This window comes from Aspergillus pseudodeflectus (genome assembly GCF_044049435.1).
Source record: "Aspergillus pseudodeflectus strain CBS 756.74 chromosome Unknown BJX68scaffold_10, whole genome shotgun sequence".
NCBI classification, from domain to species: domain Eukaryota; kingdom Fungi; phylum Ascomycota; class Eurotiomycetes; order Eurotiales; family Aspergillaceae; genus Aspergillus; species Aspergillus pseudodeflectus.
The window spans coordinates 65002-80765 of record NW_027263786.1 but is presented as its reverse complement, the minus strand read 5'-3'; the positions used below and the strand labels follow the sequence as shown (position 1 = coordinate 80765).

Here is a 15764-nt window from a genome sequence, read left to right as displayed (position 1 = left end):
ACAGCTCAGCTTCATCTGAGACATCATGCCTCTAGATTTCGATAGGGCTTTCGTCATTTCGCTCTCTCGTCTCGCCCTCTCGAAAAGGAAAAAGATGTCGCACAATCTCTGTATCTTTTCCTGCTGGATTTTTGCACAACTTTTGCTGCTGCTTTTTTCCCAACGACACAAAAACAGTTATCGAGCTCAGATTCTCAGTCAGCCTTAGCACACCGAGCTAATTCCCTAGTTTTATGGACCTGAGTGGCACCATCAAATAAAAAACCACTGCGAAGGACTCTGTCAGGGATCCATATTGAAATTTCAACTTTCAGTAATTTTGGTGATTTTTGGCTTTCACTGAAAAGAAAGTATTGGAGTGAAAAGTTGGTGAAAGTCTACCGCCTTCAACTTTTAGTAAAAAGCGGCAGAATCCCTTACCAAGGCGGGATTAAGTAACCACACCAAATACCAACTATATTATTGATTTATACATATGTATACAAAGATTGACATACTATAGTATAAAAATAAATTTGGATGGAGGTCTGATTAGCTAATTACTAGGCGGTAGTAAGATAAGCTATTCTAATTGGTTGATCCTGCCAGGTAGTTTGTTTACTAAGCCGTATAGTTCTTGGCATGAAATTTCACTTGAAATGAAAATATCATGGAAATTTCATGAAAAGTGTAAAGAAAACTTTTTTTTTGAAATTTCAAGATACCTCTCTGTCAGTCACTCTGATCATTCCATTTAAAGAAATTCTTAATCAGCGGAGCGCTCCAAGTTGGACCTTGCCTCGGTGCTCATGTGAGAGTTGCATCCATTGGTCCACTCCGTCCATTCTCCCCAGAATCCAACGCCAACTTGGTTTGTAGATCTTCTTATCGTCGCCCTGCTTTCTTGACTCGCTGACAAGGAGGGATGCTGGATGCATTAAGCTACTGATGGTGAGCCTATTCCGAAGGTTAAATGGCTGTCCGGACGGTTTATCTTTCGAGATTTGGGATTTATGAAAAGCTGGGATATCCAAGCTGCGGCCTAGGTCCAGAAGTGCGACCCAGTCGCTGGGAGTGCTCTCTACGGAGTACATACAACTACAGATTGCCCGAGATGCAGCTAAGATGCCGCTGGCGTTTGCGCTAGGTTTTCAGGGAACTATGTGCGCGACTAGAAGCGATACTGCATAAACCACATGCCTGACCGCATAAAACTACATAGGCATATTCCAGAAGCAGGGATTGAAACTGGCTTGTAAACTGCTACTGCTCTGTGACGCTACCGAATTTACCTTATGAACGTTACCCATATGAATTCACATACCACCCCAGCCCCGTTGACGCCAGAATGAACCAAGCAAACCATAGTCAATCGTAAAAGCCCGCCGCTACAAGGCTAAGCCTAAAGACCAGACCTCCTCGCGGCAGATGTTGATTAACACTACGCGAGAGGATCTTGGGCGCGCAAACCCCCAATCAGCGCTACTCCCCTGGGAACTCGAGCGTCTCGCACATTGAAGCAGGCAAATGCAACAATCTTTTGAATGGCAGGACAGCACCGGAAAATACGGGCCACAAGGTAGTCGTCCATGACAGTCTGGAACGAAACGTCCAGCTCCTTTAGATGAGGGTAACTTTTACCATCCGCAAACACGTCGTCGAAAGCGGCATAAGAGATGTGGCGACACGAAGAGATATTGAGTTTTCGTAGCATGGAGCCAGAGTGACGCATAAGGGCAGCGAAGCCATTTGACGCGAGTCCAGTTGCATCCGTAGGGCCATCAGGATTCGAGTTATCCACGTCTCGCGTCGAGGAAAAGTCGGCAAACTCCAATGGAGGGTTTGACCAGTTGTCAAAGAGCTTGACGAACCCTTTGTCGGTGCAAATGGAATTGTCGGTGAATCTCAGCTTCGTCAAGACCTTGCATTTGTCGTGAATCATTTCAAGGACTGTGTCATCAGCCAGTGAAAATTCTCGCAGAGATAGTGTCCGCAAGTTTGAACCTATCTTGGACACGAGTTCGAGGAGATTCTCCGTTTGGGTCTCCGATATGAGGTTCAGTGATAGATATTCGAGTGACTGAAGGTTTGCGATTGCCTGAAGAGAACGATCAGACATCTTCCAGCAGTCTTCTAATTTCAACCGCCGAAGACCTGTGCAGGACTTGGACATGACTTCAATAGTCTCGTCGTCCAAGGAAAAATCCATATTCGAGAGCCGCAAAGTCTCGAGTTGGCTGCCCAGCTTTTGAAACACTTGCTGCCAACGCTGATCTGACACGAGGTTCGCGGCATCTAGCTGCAAGTGCTTGATCTTGAGGTCCCGGTCGAGCACGTAGTCTATGACCCGATCTTTCAACTGTCCGGCGAACCGAAGATTGACGTGCGTTAGAGCCGGCATAAAGGTGAAGATCTTTTGAAAGTCGTCCGTCTCGAGTTCTGAACAAAGTCAGCCCTTGTACGCATAATGATTGGGGATACATACTCCCCGAATCATAGATGTCAATAAAGCCGAGGTCAGGTCGGAGAAAGAGATTCAATGTCCTCGGCGTCATGGCTCGTCTCTTTGACAAGATCTGGCTCAACCGGCGCAGGAGTTGCCACGGCAAGTCCCCAAACTCGTCAATATCATTGATATTATCCGCAACTTTCTAATGGTTGTTAGCTTCTCGATAGATACGATCAGAGAAGGAGATAAACCTTTGTACACATTTCCACCAGACTGAGAGCGCCCTCCTGAGCGATTCCATCAAGAAGGTCACTTTGGTTCTGCCGGCGCGCGGTTCGCGGTCCCCTTTTCTTAGGCTGTGACCTTTTCTCCTTGTCACCGAGCTCCTTGCCACATTTTGCGCAAAGAAGACCGCCATTCGGCCCCGTTTTGCTGTAAGGAGTGACTGTGAAGCGCTTGCTGCAAATCTCGCAATTGTCCAGCTGGCCAGGCAGAGGCCGGGAGCGTTCCTCCATCATCTCCCGCGCAATGAAATCATCATCGTCATCAGGTTCGCCAATACGGCGGGCCTTTCGACGCGCAAACTCCTTGCTCTGCTTGATTTTCGCGAGTGTAGCTGCCTCCTTTCGCTTGCGCTTCTTCTTTTCCTCGGGACTCTCTCCGACATTGTCTTCATACTCGTCGTTGTCGGCTGCATTTCCTTGCTCAGCATTTTCTTGCTGCTCCTCATTCCCTTGGAGCTCCGCCTCTCTCAATCTACGTTGATGGTCGTCATGGATTTGAGCAGCGGAGATGTTGTTGGACTAGAAATGGTGAATACTGATACTTTGTAGCAAAACTGGGAGAAACTTACAGCCAAAAAGTCCGTAAGGGCAGAGTGCCTGGTAGATTGTTAGTTTCGCCCTTGAGAGATAATCGTGGGTAGCAACGTACGGGCCCCTTATCTGGTTCCTTGTTTGCCTCCGGTTTGCCCTGCGAGAGAGATCAGTAACGATATAACAACATGCAGTAGGTTCTTCCATACATATTGACGAGCTTGACACTTTCAAAAGTGAGGACAATAGCGCCTTGGTGAGATGTCTGTCTGTTGGGCAATGTGAGAGCTCAAGTCACAGGACTCGTGCCGTTTTCGCGTTCCACTTAACGCGAGAAACTTGATTGCCACCCGCCCTCGTGTTTTGGACCTCACAGGAACAGGGAGGTGAAAGAATGAGAAAGCTTTTTCGACGAATCACTTCCAGGTGGCTAATCCGAGTCCCCTTGGCGGCGACAACAGGGCCACTGTTAATAATCCCTGGAAAACTCTTCTCCTATTCCCAAACTTGGTGACTTGATTATTAACCTTACCTTCCCGTATCGGACTCGAGGTGTAGGTGCCTGGCGAGTTGGGAAAGGAGCCTACTAAGTAGCTTTCCACGAATCGCCCATCGGACTTGAGGTTTCGGGCTCTTGCCTTCCTTGAAAGGTTCTCTTACTTCCTCTTCGACTATCTTCTACTTTCACTCCATTTCGTGGGATTCATCCTCCATCATGGCAAGAAAGAAATCGGTCGTTGATCAGGGGTCTGCTGCTCTCACTGGTAAGCTGCTACAATCAACCGTGACCCAGCTTCACTCCAATCAACGCAAGCTCTCGGACTTTGCTAAAGCGTATCTCAATTCTAGCTCCGGACCCTCTGCCTTTCTCTCTCCCCAGACGGAAATCGATGAGATTAGCCCAGACGTTCTCCCCAAAACCCGATCCTATCGAAAACGAGCAAGAGTTTGCTGATACCGAGGAGGAGATGATGTCTTTGAAGACCCCGATGCCTCGTGCGGAGCTCGGTCTCTCGAAGCTGGAAGTTGCCATACCGTTGAAGAAAACTAGTCGCCGCTCGGCCTCTTCGTCCGTTGCCACCGAGGATACATCTGCTGATGGGATGACTGGCTACGATACTCCCGCAACCAGTGTCGCCGTCACGCCCGCCGAGTCGGATGTCGGTGGACCCAAAAAGAGAGTCAGTGCATCTGCCCGGGCTCGGGATTTGCGCTCAAGCACGATGTCTCTTGGTGCTCGAAGGGGGGTGAAGCGGCCTTTGGCCACGGATGCCGATGAATTCTTTACAACAGAGAGCGCAGATGCAGCTTTGGCTAGGAGCCTACAGATGCAAGAATACGGAGAGACTCGTTCCAAGCGCCAAAAGACTCTGAATGATATGGATATCGCAAGCTTCACGGATGACGACGACTTGTCTGACTTGAATGATGACGAAATTCATCGGGAACTATTCAACCAGCCGGCCCCTCAAAGAAAGGCCAGAGTCTCATTACGCTCAACTAAAAGTCGCGTCGTTCTTGACAGTGACGACATGATGGACGATTCTGCGGAAGATGACGTTTACCAAGATGCTTCTGATTCAAGCGCTTCAGCTTCGTCGTTGAGTGAGGAAGAGCCACCAGTTGTGCAGAGTGCCACAGGGGTCCAGAACGTGGTGAATAATCGAGGATCACAGTCCCGAAGACAACGGAGCGGCTCCGCTGCCGCCAGGGCGCTTGCTTCGGGGATGAGCTACCGTGTAAGCTATAACCTTTTTTTTCACTTTTATCTACGTATTGACTTATCCAGGCCGTCAAAGAGCGCCAGAAACTTGAGAAGCAGCATCCGAGCATTTTATCCATGTGGGAAGACCTGAAAAATGATCCTCCCATCTTACCTGTGCCAGCAACGCAGCCTCCAGGCATCTCCAGAACATTGAAGCCGTTTCAGCTTGAAGGTCTGAACTGGATGACGCGACAAGAGCAGACACAGTACAAGGGTGGCCTTTTGGGCGATGAGATGGGCATGGGCAAGACCATTCAAGCAGTGTCCCTCCTTATGTCCGACTATCCCGTAGGAAAGCCGTCATTGGTTGTGGTACCTCCAGTTGCTCTGATGCAATGGCAGTCGGAGATTAAGGTTTGCAACTGTCCCAATTGTCTCTATACGTAAATGCTGATATCGCGTAGGAATATACCAGTGGACAACTCAAGGTGCTTGTTTACCACAACTCGAATACCAAGGTGAAGACGCTTCGCAAGAAGGACCTCTTAAAGTACGATGTCATCATGATATCCTGTATGAAATCTTCTACTACTATCACATGTGCTTGTTTAACGCTGTCAAGATTCTGGCCTCGAGTCCATGCATCGGAAAGAGTGGAAGGGGTGGAACCGCAACGATGGTATTGTCAAAGAAGATAGTAAGTTCTGGCCGTACTGTTAACCTTCATTATTTCTAATCACTGCAGGCGTCATCCATTCAATTCACTTCCACAGACTCATCTTGGATGAAGCGCACAGTATCAAGGTATGTCTTGCGCACATTATCAAGGTACTTGCTAACCTCAGCAGCAACGTACGACAAGTGTTGCGCGTGCCTGCTTCGCACTTCAGTCCACCTACAAGTGGTGCCTTTCTGGTACTCCGGTTCAAAACCGGATTGGTGAATTCTTCTCTCTGTTGCGTTTTCTCGAGGTCCGTCCGTTTGCATGCTATTTCTGTAAGCAATGCAAGTGCCAGGAGCTCCATTGGTCACAGGATGCTGAGAAGCGGTGCACAAAATGCAAACACAGGTATATCTGTCTTGACTATCTATCAAGATCTGGCATTGACAGCTCTATAGTGGCTTTAGTCACGTCTCGGTCTTCAATCAGGAGATACTCAACCCTAGTAAGTCGCTGTACCCACGAAATACTGAACTCACGGCTAACACGTAATAGTCACGGAGCGAGACAACCCTGAGGCGCGAAAGGAAGCTTTGGCTAAGCTCCGCCTGATTACAGACAGGATCATGCTACGGCGAGTCAAGCGAGATCATACAGCTTCGATGGAGCTTCCCCCGAAACGGTTAGTACACGTACCATCTAGCAGCATGATACTGACAAGACAGTGTGATCATACACAATGAATTTTTTGGCGAAATCGAACGTGATTTCTCCAGGAGTATCATGACAAACTCTTCTCGACAGTTTGATACCTACGTAAGCCGCGGTGTAATGCTAAACAATTACGCCAATATCTTCGGGCTTATTATGCAAATGCGACAAGTCTCAAATCACCCGGATTTGATTCTAAAGAAACATGCCGACGGCGGGCAAAATGTTCTCGTATGCGGTATATGCGATGAACCCGCGGAAGAAGCAATTCGATCCCGCTGCCATCACGACTTTTGTCGGCGCTGCGTCAAGGATTACATGCGGTCGTTTGACGCTGATTCTATCGTTGACTGTCCACGATGCCACATTCCTCTTTCAATTGACCTTGAGCAGCCTGATATGGAGCAACACGAAGACCATATCAAGAAGAACTCGATTGTCAACAGGATCCGAATGGAGGATTGGACCTCCTCCACCAAGATCGAGATGCTCGTTTACGAACTTTACAAACTGCGAAGCAAGAAGCAGACGTTGAAATCCATTGTTTTCTCGCAGTTCACGTCGATGTTGCAACTGGTGGAATGGCGTCTACGACGGGCTGGTTTCAATACGGTCATGCTCGACGGTACCATGACACCTGCTCAACGCCAAAAGTCGATTGATTATTTCATGAACAATGTGAACGTCGAGGTCTTTCTCGTTTCTCTCAAAGCTGGTGGAGTGGCCCTGAACTTGACTGAAGCCTCGAGGGTCTTTATCGTTGATCCGTATGTCACTGATACTGTTGGACTTGCGAACTTTTGCTAACTGACGTTTAGGTGGTGGAATCCTGCTGCAGAGTGGCAGAGCGCCGATCGATGCCATCGAATCGGCCAACGCCGACCGTGCGTTATCACGCGACTATGCATCGAAGATTCGGTGGAGTCTCGGATTGTCATGCTCCAGGAGAAGAAAGCAAACATGATCAACGGGACAATCAACAAGGACCAGGGAGAGGCACTGGAAAAACTCACGCCGGAGGATATGCAGTTCTTATTCCGAGGATCGTAGAGTCGCTTTCTATTCTTAGACAGTCTGGTTCGAACTTCGCTCAGCTCTGCTGTCAGTACGTACTTTGATTATTATTTTTTTCGGTCTCTCGAACCACTGTGGTTCTTAGGCAACAGCGATAATGGGTGGGGACTTGGAAGCGGATACTTTTACAAAATGGCGTCCAGGGCTGGAGAGATTGGCACGTCCCTAGGGGTTTATGCGAGGCGTCAGCGTGCATTTGAGGATATCATACATCTATGTACTAGGGGTAGCTATCCAATCAGCTTACATTTTCCAGACAAACATCTCTCGGTCTCGACTCTCTAACTTTAGGACTTCTTGGTTCGTGCCTGGTGGGCGCTGCCATGTGATTTACCCGGAGTGAATTGGCAAAAGCTTAGCATTCGACTGGTAAGGCTGAGTGGGACTTCGCCTTCCGTGGACGGGGTCGTCATTTCAGCTCTTCCCACCTTCACCAGACGGCCCTGCCATCTGGCCAGCAATGGGGCCGAGTGATTACCCTTAAATAGGAGGCGTGGAGCTCGTTGCGCTTCTTCCTCTCGCTTGTATTTATCTCTTCGCCCTACCAGCGCCGTCTTTCTTTCACCTTTCCAACCTCCGAGAGTTCGGCCTCTGGTTGGCTCTCCCTCTCCCCAGGCAACAGCAAAACACCCTTGGGCAGTTCTTCCCCCGCTTCTTGCCAATGGAGGATTCACTGTCGCAAGTCCGGCCTCAGCATTTGGGCGACAAGTATGGGCCAAGACTCGTCGGCAAGGCAGACAAATTACACCATCAGGCGGTCGCTATGAAGCCTGGCGCAAAGGGTGAATCGTCCCAGCCTCCGGGGGGGTTCGATAGCACCCCGTTTCCCCGAGCGCCGCCCGGCTATACCTTGAAATTCACTTTCCATCGTGGTGTCAACCTCCCCTGCGCAGACTTTGGCTCATTTTCATCCGACCCGTATATACATGCCACACTCACCGTTGATGTTCCCCAGCGCCATAAGCAAGATCCACTCCCTACTTTCAGAACACCGACAGTGCGCAAAAACCGAGATCCCGTCTGGGAGAGCACTTGGGTTGTTGCCAATGTCCCCGAGTCTGGGTTCCGCTTAAAATGCCGCGTTTACGATGAGGATGCAGCGGATCACGACGATAAGCTCGGAAATGCTTACATTCAAGCAGATTCAATGAGCACATCCTGGCCCGGTTTTCGAGAACAGCCTTTTCGCCTCAAGAAGCATACGGGAAGCAAGCGAGTTTATCTATTTGGGAACCTTGCCGCCTTGGCTTCGCGGCGGCTAGACACTGATTCACATATAGTCATCAGCGTGGAATGCATGGGTAAAACTCCAGGCACTAATGGCGCGCAAGTGTATACACTAGGGCCAAATTATTGGTTTAAGCATTTCTCGCCTTTGATCGGCAGGCTGATAGGGACGAAAGATGCTGTCCAAAGCCAAGATGGCAGGAAAACCGTCAATCGCTACAAGTACGTTGATCTCTATTTCTATCTCTCGTTTCTAACAGTCATGCAGCTTCCAGGCCATTCAAATACAATTACAGGGCCCTGTTCCCACTGAACTGTATCATCGATATGTGGAGTTTAAGCCATTCGTGGCGGGGATGTTTACATCACATACTCTCCGGGGCCGCATACTCAACAGAGCCCTTCACCATCAACACGAGCGAATCTACAACTTTGATAGAGCAACTTTGAACGGCCAGTTCGAGTCACCGTGCGTGGAGCTCACGCAGAAATTCCTCGAGTTTGTTCATTATGCGCAAGGTGGAAGGATATTTACCTATGTACTCACTCTTGATGGCCAATTTCGCTTCACCGAAACAGGCAAAGAATTCGGGATTGACATGTTAAGCAAGCATACAATGCATAGCAATGTGTCGGTCTATATTGCTTACTCTGGGGAATTCTTTATTCGACGACGCAAACACCATCGTCGATCACATTCCTTGGTTTCCAATCGGTCAGATACAGAGTACGTTATCGACCACGCCGGTGAAGAAATGGAGGTGTCCACAGATCCCAGCAGGTATGAACTGTTCATAGACAATGATAGCGGTACCTACCGTCCAAACGCCAAATATCTCCCCTTGCTGAAGCAATTCTTCGCCTCCAACTTTCCGGAACTCCATATCACGACTCTGGATTGCCAGGCGGATGCAGAGCGAATGGGTGAGCTCAAGACTGAACAGAGGGAGCTTAAGAGCAGAGTTGGAGGCCAAATGGCTTTCCTCCAACAGCGGAGCAGGTCTTCATCTTCGTTGTCCATATCCAGCTCTGACGAAGAGGAGCTGAACGAGCGCAACGGCTTGGCGCAAAAGAAGAGAGGAGAATTCGCGCAAAGAGTGCACGATATGCGTGACGTCAAGGGACAAGTGATGAAATGGGCACAGGGCGATGAAGACTTGCCGCCGGACGGGACAAAGTTGAAGGATTCGTCGTCGCATACCGACCAGACACGGCCACCCGACCAGACGGAGAGGACAGCACATACTGGTGATGAACAGCACTGATGCCATTGCCCTTTTGCGGTATTTATACCTAGGTAGCTCCAGGGAGCTTTGCCACGATCTGGTTCCGCCTTTTGCGGACTTGATACTCCTACTTTCACCACTGCTTGGCACGACTTTATGTTTATATACCGTCGACGGTTATCCTTATAGTGGAGTAATGTTAATGTTATTATTAGTTCTTATTCGAATGGAATGCATGGTACATCATGAAAACGTCAAACATCGGGCGCTAGCGGGCGGCAAACGACCGGAATACTCAGCAGGCAGACGCGGTGTCTCTATAATACCGAGGGGGCACCGAGCTATCTATATATATATGTATATATCCTGCAGGTAGCAGCGACTCGAGGCTCCGCAATCCGCAGTCCACAGCTCGGACCGCATCATTTGATCAGCGCTCTTGTACCAGCTGACTGTGGCGGCTCTTAGGCTCTTAGCAGTCACGAGGAAGCCGACAATAAAGAATTGGTATAACTTGGTAGTACCCAGTTTGTAATATCCAGAATACAGTTGTAACATGCCAATTGGACTGTCATCATGAGATCGCATCGGAAAAATACCTGAATCATCCATGGCGCTAAGAGAGCAATCTATCCCGCTTCAGGTATCTCGATCGAGGGGTAGTTCGACAGTTTCAATCACTCAGCCCCCTCCAGGTCGATCTCAACTCCCTCTTCTCTGCTTGCCACCTACAACCTTTCACTCCCTATCACCAAAGGCACCGCGCTCTGCCGACTGCCTTCTCGCCGACCAACCGGTAATTTGCCTGCTTTCCTCTCCGGGCCGTGGAGCCTCTTTCCGATCCTTGACCAGCCTCCTAACCGCCTGCTTTCTTCGACCTCACTCCTCTCGTCCGAGTCTGAAATCGATCGTCTCTAGAACCAAGGTCCAGTCGTCGATTTATCGAGGGGGTCAAGCGCTGAAATACCGGGCGTGTGGCTCCATCTTCCCCACTCTGTTCGTTTTATCTCGACCGACCCTCCTCTCCGCCTGCCTTTTCACATCCCCGTCGATCGTTATTCGCAGCGACCTGCCCTTGCTTTGACCATTACGGGCCACTCGCTCATTTCTGAGTTGGGTGGCAGCTGCTCGCAATCCGTGTCGACTGCCATTCCGGTCTATCCTCCCGATCCAAAGGTGCGCAAGCTCGCCGATGGTCACCTTTACCTGCCCCGGTTCCTTCTCCGGCTTTGATATTTCGAGCAGTCGTTTGGCAGCTTCAGCATTTCTACCATGGGGATTGTCGGAAGCCGCCTGGATGACTCGGGGAACCTGTACTTCAAGGACCAGAACAAACGTGAGTCTCTGGCATTTGATTTGACGCACTTGACTTACTGTTTCAGTAACGATCGCATCCGTGACGGTATCAAATTCTCGCCGCGTCCTTTTGAATCTCATTCCCAATGCCTTTCCCGCGACACGCTACAATGCAAAGCGCGATCTCGGCGATGACAGCCCGATCGAGTATATACAGGTAGGTCAAATGTTGGATAGTGTTTCTTAGCTGTTTGCTGACCATACAGGACCCGGAATCGCCTCCCTCCTCCCCTGCACCTACATTCCTCCTGCGCCTGACAAACGATGACGAGCTCAACTTCAAATTCACCTTCATCCTCAGACAAACGCAAACCGGCAATGTCACGAATTCCACACTCAATGGTGTTTCGACATCTTTACCCGAGTTGGCCGACACTGTTTTGACCGGACTCACATTCGCGCACGCGCCGAATCCGAAAGAGCTTGATAATCTGGTCACCAGAGAATTTCACGCAAACCCGAACCTGCAAAATAACTCTAATGTTCAGCTGGTGGGAGACTTTTCAACTGGAGGCAGTCCATCGGTACAATTTGATTGGAACTGGAGGTGGAAGCCTCCAAAGGGCCCTGAAGATAAAGGCGGGGGCTGGAGGAACAGCTGCAGCTTTTTAGACTACGACCAAAGGGCGAATCGACTAAACACGCTCGCTTATTTTGCGTTTTGGGTGCAAAATACTGCTCGCTCGCTCCCAAGCCCGCAAATCTCCTCGCCGAACCTTGAAGTTCATATCCCTGTTCGCAACCGCGTTCCTTCTTCACAGTCAGTGCTATCGCATTCTAGCGAAGCAGATGCGACACCAAACACCCAAGTTGTCATTCCAGGAACGCCGCCGGAGGCTATCGATACATCTGTGACGGTATCTGCCCCGGCACCCGTCAAAGTTGACCTGCCTCATTCGCGGCCGGGTGAAGACATGAGTGTGGTCGAGGATGGCCCGTTATTCCGTGCCACGATGAAAGCGCTGGAACAAAAGACGGGCAACATGCGCTCCAAGATCAAAAAAGTATTAAAAAAAGCAGAGGCTGCATACCAGGCCCAAATGGTCTGCAATGAGGCTGTGGAAGCCTTTCTCTGCGCTCTTGGCGAAGCGTCTACGTCAAACTCGAATGCGATTCAACCAGCCTTGGACCACTACTTTGAGAAGATTTCACGGCAGATACTGAATTATGAACGGCTAAATGCTCTACAACTTCAAAGACTGGTCATTGAGCCACTGCTCAAGCTCTATACTAATGACATCAAACAAGCCGAGGCAAAGAAGAAGGAGTTTGAAGAAGAGAGTCGGGATTATTACGCCTACGTCGGTCGCTACCTAGGACAGCGACAGGACTCTCTCAAGGAGAAGAAACGAGCCGAGAGTGACAGCAAGTATCAGGCGAAACGACGCAACTTTGAACTGAAACGGTTCGATTACTCTTCATTTATGCAAGATCTTCATGGTGGCCGCAAAGAACAAGAGGTTCTCTCCCATCTCACAAGATTTGCTGACACACAAGCAAAGACCTTTCTGGCAGCGGCGAAAAACGTGGATGATATGGTCCCACAGCTGGACGCCCTCATTCATGAGGTTAGCCAGGCAGACAAAGAATTCCAATTCCAAAGAACTGAACGGGAGGAGAAACGAAGGGCGCTGGAAAAGAGCAGCAATACCTACCTCGAGCCTGACGCTTTGACTACTTCGAGTGCGGCGTCAACCCTTGTTGGTAGTAGTAGTGGCGGGAATCAAAAGTCAGAGGGAGATCTGGGCCGTGCCGACAGTACGGGATCACAATTGAGGAGTGTTACCAGCAACAATTCGTCCACATCCACCCAGGTTGCTACGTCGACGAATCCTGCTCCAACATCTGTCAACTCGGCCGTGAATTCGAGTAGTATGTAGCACTATTCCAAACCAGTGATAATAAACTAACCGCCACAGGCCAACAAAGAAAAGAGGGCCTTCTCTGGGCTTTATCACGGCCCGGCTCTCATATTGATCCCAAGGGCATCAATAAGCAGGCGTGGCACAAGTGCGTTTTTGCTCCAAGATTCCTGGATTGCAGAGTGGCTGACGCGCTATAGATTCTGGATTGTCCTAGACCAGGGAAAGCTCTCAGAGTATAGCAACTGGAAGCAAAAGCTTGACCTTCACATGGAACCTATCGATCTGCGGATGGCCTCAGTACGCGAAGCCCGCAACGCCGAAAGACGCTTCTGCTTCGAGGTCATCACGCCTCAATTCAAGCGCATATATCAAGCCACCTCGGAGGACGACATGGGCAACTGGATTCGCGCAATTAACAACGCGTTACAGAGCGCCGTTGAGGGACGTACTAGCATGTACCCACCGCCGCCAACGTCGTCTGAGGCGGATATTCCATCCATCAGGCGTGATATTGGCTCCGTCCTTACCGGGAAGAGTTCCTCGGTTTCCCACCACTCCCACTCATCTGCCGCAAGCAATGTGACCCGACGCACCACTGTTGGTGCACGACCGAGCTATGTTCGAAATGACAGCCAAGGCTATGAGGATAACCCGTCCAAGCTACTGCAAGCAGTGCGAGACGCGGATCAAGGCAACAACTGGTGCGCGGACTGTAACTCGACATCAAAGGTCGAATGGGTCTCTATCAATTTAGGGATCGTGCTGTGTATCGAGTGCAGTGGCATCCACCGATCCCTGGGAACGCACATTTCCAAGATTCGGTCTCTGACGCTAGATGTCCACTCTTTCTCCAACGACATTGTCGAGATCCTCCTGCAGGTCGGGAACCGCGTCAGCAACATGGTTTGGGAGGCAACCCTGGATCAGTCTCAGAAGCCAATAGCCTCGTCAACTCGAGAACAACGATTGAGATTCATCACGGCCAAATACGCTGACCGAGCATTCGTCCAGTCATTACCATCTCCTCTGTCACGATTCCCCACCCCAGACGAGACTTTGCTTGCTTCAATCAAGAGGAATGATATCCAGGGTGTCCTCTACGGCATAGCCCTCCGCGCCAACGTGAACATTGCCGATCGCTCACGCAGCACACACGCCGTCTTCCTCGCCCTGGCAGCAGCAGACCCAGCCGCACCGGGGTCAACACCCTCGAGTATCTCCTCACGGCCCAGCACCTCTGTCAAGGCAATTCCGTTCCCGGTCGCTGAACTTTTGGTCCAGAACGGTGCCGAAATCCCTTCCCAGCCGCCGCCGATTCCTCTTTCACCAGCTGCTCAGTTATATCTCAACCAGCGAACCGCGCGACTGTCTAATTTCAGTGCTCCTGCTCCTGCTGCGTCCCCGCCTGATACGCTGGGTTCTCTGCCGGCTATCCGCGGACCAGGGGCGAGCAGTGAACACACGCCTAGCACATTGGACAGCAGGGAGCGCGAGAAGCTGCACAAGAGAGGAAGCGCTGGTGCTAGGTTTGCGGGCAAGGTTGCCTCGTTAGGGATTGACCGGTGATCCCAACCCTCCTTTTAACACCACTCCCCCCCCCTTGTTACTTATATTCACTCATGAAATAATTCACGTCCCTTGTCTTTGTATCGGTTTGGCGGATTGGGTCTTTTGACATTCTATCTATACATTGGTTATACTTATTGAGGATTCGGTCGGACATGATCATTGTTAATGAGGAAGGATTCCCCAGCGTATCTTTATTCTGTGTTATTCATAGGGGTTGCGAAGCGTTTTGAACTTACAAGTGCAGACAATTGACGAGTTGATAATAATGAACGAATGGCGGTCACGGCTTGGGCTTGCTTAACCTGCATATAGCGCATACATATTTATTCTGTTCCACGTTTTCTCACTGTCAGTTATATTGTATCGCGATCCGGTGTAGAAAGGACTTTCTGCCTGATTTCTCAGCATTGTCGTCTTGCGGAGTCAAGCCGGATATATTTTTCGAGAGACTCTGCGGCTGATGGCGGTGCCATATCGTCCTATTTTGCACCGGGAGACGCGGGAACCCCCGGGAGCTCGTTGGAGGTCTGGAGAATCCTTTGGAGGGCAGGTCTGGGATGAACTGCCGCGGTCAAAGAACCCTCGACTCGGAAGACATGCCGGCTGGACCCGCACAGCAGATTCGGCTACCGCAGGAGCGGTACCATGGATGTCTCGTCGGCTAGATGCCTGCTCTACTTTGATCTCGAGGCTGACTCGCAAAAAGAGGAGAAATGGGCTGATATTTTGATGGTAATAACCTGGGATCTCGGCCTCGCTTGCAATCGCTCGCAGTTGCATGTTCCCTAAGACGCAAGTGTCCCAGGCCCTTGGCGAAATCTCTGCCGCCATCTCGGCTCTCGACGGGGCAAAAGGAAGCGGTGGGGGACTTTGGTTTAGCAAAGGTACAGCGGGTGAACCCGCCAATCACGACTTGACTGCTCCAGGTGCTTTTAGGGTAAAGGAATAAGGTCTGGAAGGGGACGGAATATCAACGCCAGTCGATGACGTCAACAGCCAAAGTTCGGAAGTTTGAGAGAGCCTCAGTGGTGACGTCATGAGTATACCCAAAGAACAGAGAGAAGAATGGATGTGGCGCTCGCTGCGGCACTGCTCATTTTTGAGGCACACTTCATGAGCCATGATCA

The 15764-nt window shown here is 50.2% G+C and overlaps 4 protein-coding genes across 4 annotated transcripts; 3 read left to right on the top strand and 1 right to left on the bottom strand.

Annotated features, from left to right (window-relative positions):
* Positions 1-1420: 1420 nt before the first annotated feature.
* rad7 (DNA repair protein Rad7, protein) lies at positions 1421-3450 on the bottom strand (the record flags this gene model as incomplete). Its single annotated transcript, XM_071044912.1, has 5 exons — positions 1421-2418; positions 2465-2630; positions 2680-3231; positions 3282-3309; positions 3362-3450. The coding sequence occupies 5 exons, from the start codon at positions 3448-3450 to the stop codon at positions 1421-1423; spliced, it is 1833 nt and encodes a 610-aa protein (XP_070901694.1).
* Positions 3287-7650, top strand: BJX68DRAFT_231302 (DNA repair protein RAD16). Its single transcript, XM_071039324.1, has 11 exons — positions 3287-4007; positions 4093-4982; positions 5033-5362; positions 5413-5521; positions 5571-5645; positions 5694-5752; positions 5797-6017; positions 6068-6114; positions 6165-6291; positions 6335-7087; positions 7139-7650. The coding sequence occupies exons 1-11, from the start codon at positions 3959-3961 to the stop codon at positions 7368-7370; spliced, it is 2892 nt and encodes a 963-aa protein (XP_070901693.1). The 5' UTR covers positions 3287-3958; the 3' UTR covers positions 7371-7650.
* Positions 7651-10237, top strand: BJX68DRAFT_231294 (C2 domain protein). Its single transcript, XM_071039323.1, has 2 exons — positions 7651-8843; positions 8890-10237. Exons 1-2 carry the CDS (start codon positions 8056-8058, stop codon positions 9884-9886), a joined length of 1785 nt encoding a protein of 594 aa, XP_070901692.1. The 5' UTR covers positions 7651-8055; the 3' UTR covers positions 9887-10237.
* Positions 10238-11025: 788 nt separating this feature from the next.
* Positions 11026-14847, top strand: BJX68DRAFT_20074 (putative ARF GTPase activator (Csx2)). The gene is made up of 5 exons (XM_071037555.1): positions 11026-11183; positions 11230-11360; positions 11410-13075; positions 13123-13213; positions 13266-14847. Exons 1-5 carry the CDS (start codon positions 11120-11122, stop codon positions 14632-14634), a joined length of 3321 nt encoding a protein of 1106 aa, XP_070901691.1. The 5' UTR covers positions 11026-11119; the 3' UTR covers positions 14635-14847.
* Positions 14848-15764: the final 917 nt, after the last annotated feature.

Excerpts from the sequence above, each read along its gene's own strand:
- BJX68DRAFT_20074 (XM_071037555.1), top strand. The coding sequence starts at position 11,120 with ATGGGGATTGTCGGAAGCCGCCTGGATGACTCGGGGAACCTGTACTTC. Across the intron at positions 11,184-11,229 it reads CTTCAAGGACCAGAACAAAC|TAACGATCGCATCCGTGACG; the intron begins GTGAGTCTCTGG and ends TTACTGTTTCAG. Across the intron at positions 13,214-13,265 it reads AATAAGCAGGCGTGGCACAA|ATTCTGGATTGTCCTAGACC; the intron begins GTGCGTTTTTGC and ends GACGCGCTATAG.
- BJX68DRAFT_231302 (XM_071039324.1), top strand. The coding sequence starts at position 3,959 with ATGGCAAGAAAGAAATCGGTCGTTGATCAGGGGTCTGCTGCTCTCACT. Across the intron at positions 4,983-5,032 it reads CTTCGGGGATGAGCTACCGT|GCCGTCAAAGAGCGCCAGAA; the intron begins GTAAGCTATAAC and ends TGACTTATCCAG. Across the intron at positions 7,088-7,138 it reads AGGGTCTTTATCGTTGATCC|GTGGTGGAATCCTGCTGCAG; the intron begins GTATGTCACTGA and ends ACTGACGTTTAG.
- BJX68DRAFT_231294 (XM_071039323.1), top strand. The coding sequence starts at position 8,056 with ATGGAGGATTCACTGTCGCAAGTCCGGCCTCAGCATTTGGGCGACAAG. Across the intron at positions 8,844-8,889 it reads AAAACCGTCAATCGCTACAA|CTTCCAGGCCATTCAAATAC; the intron begins GTACGTTGATCT and ends ACAGTCATGCAG.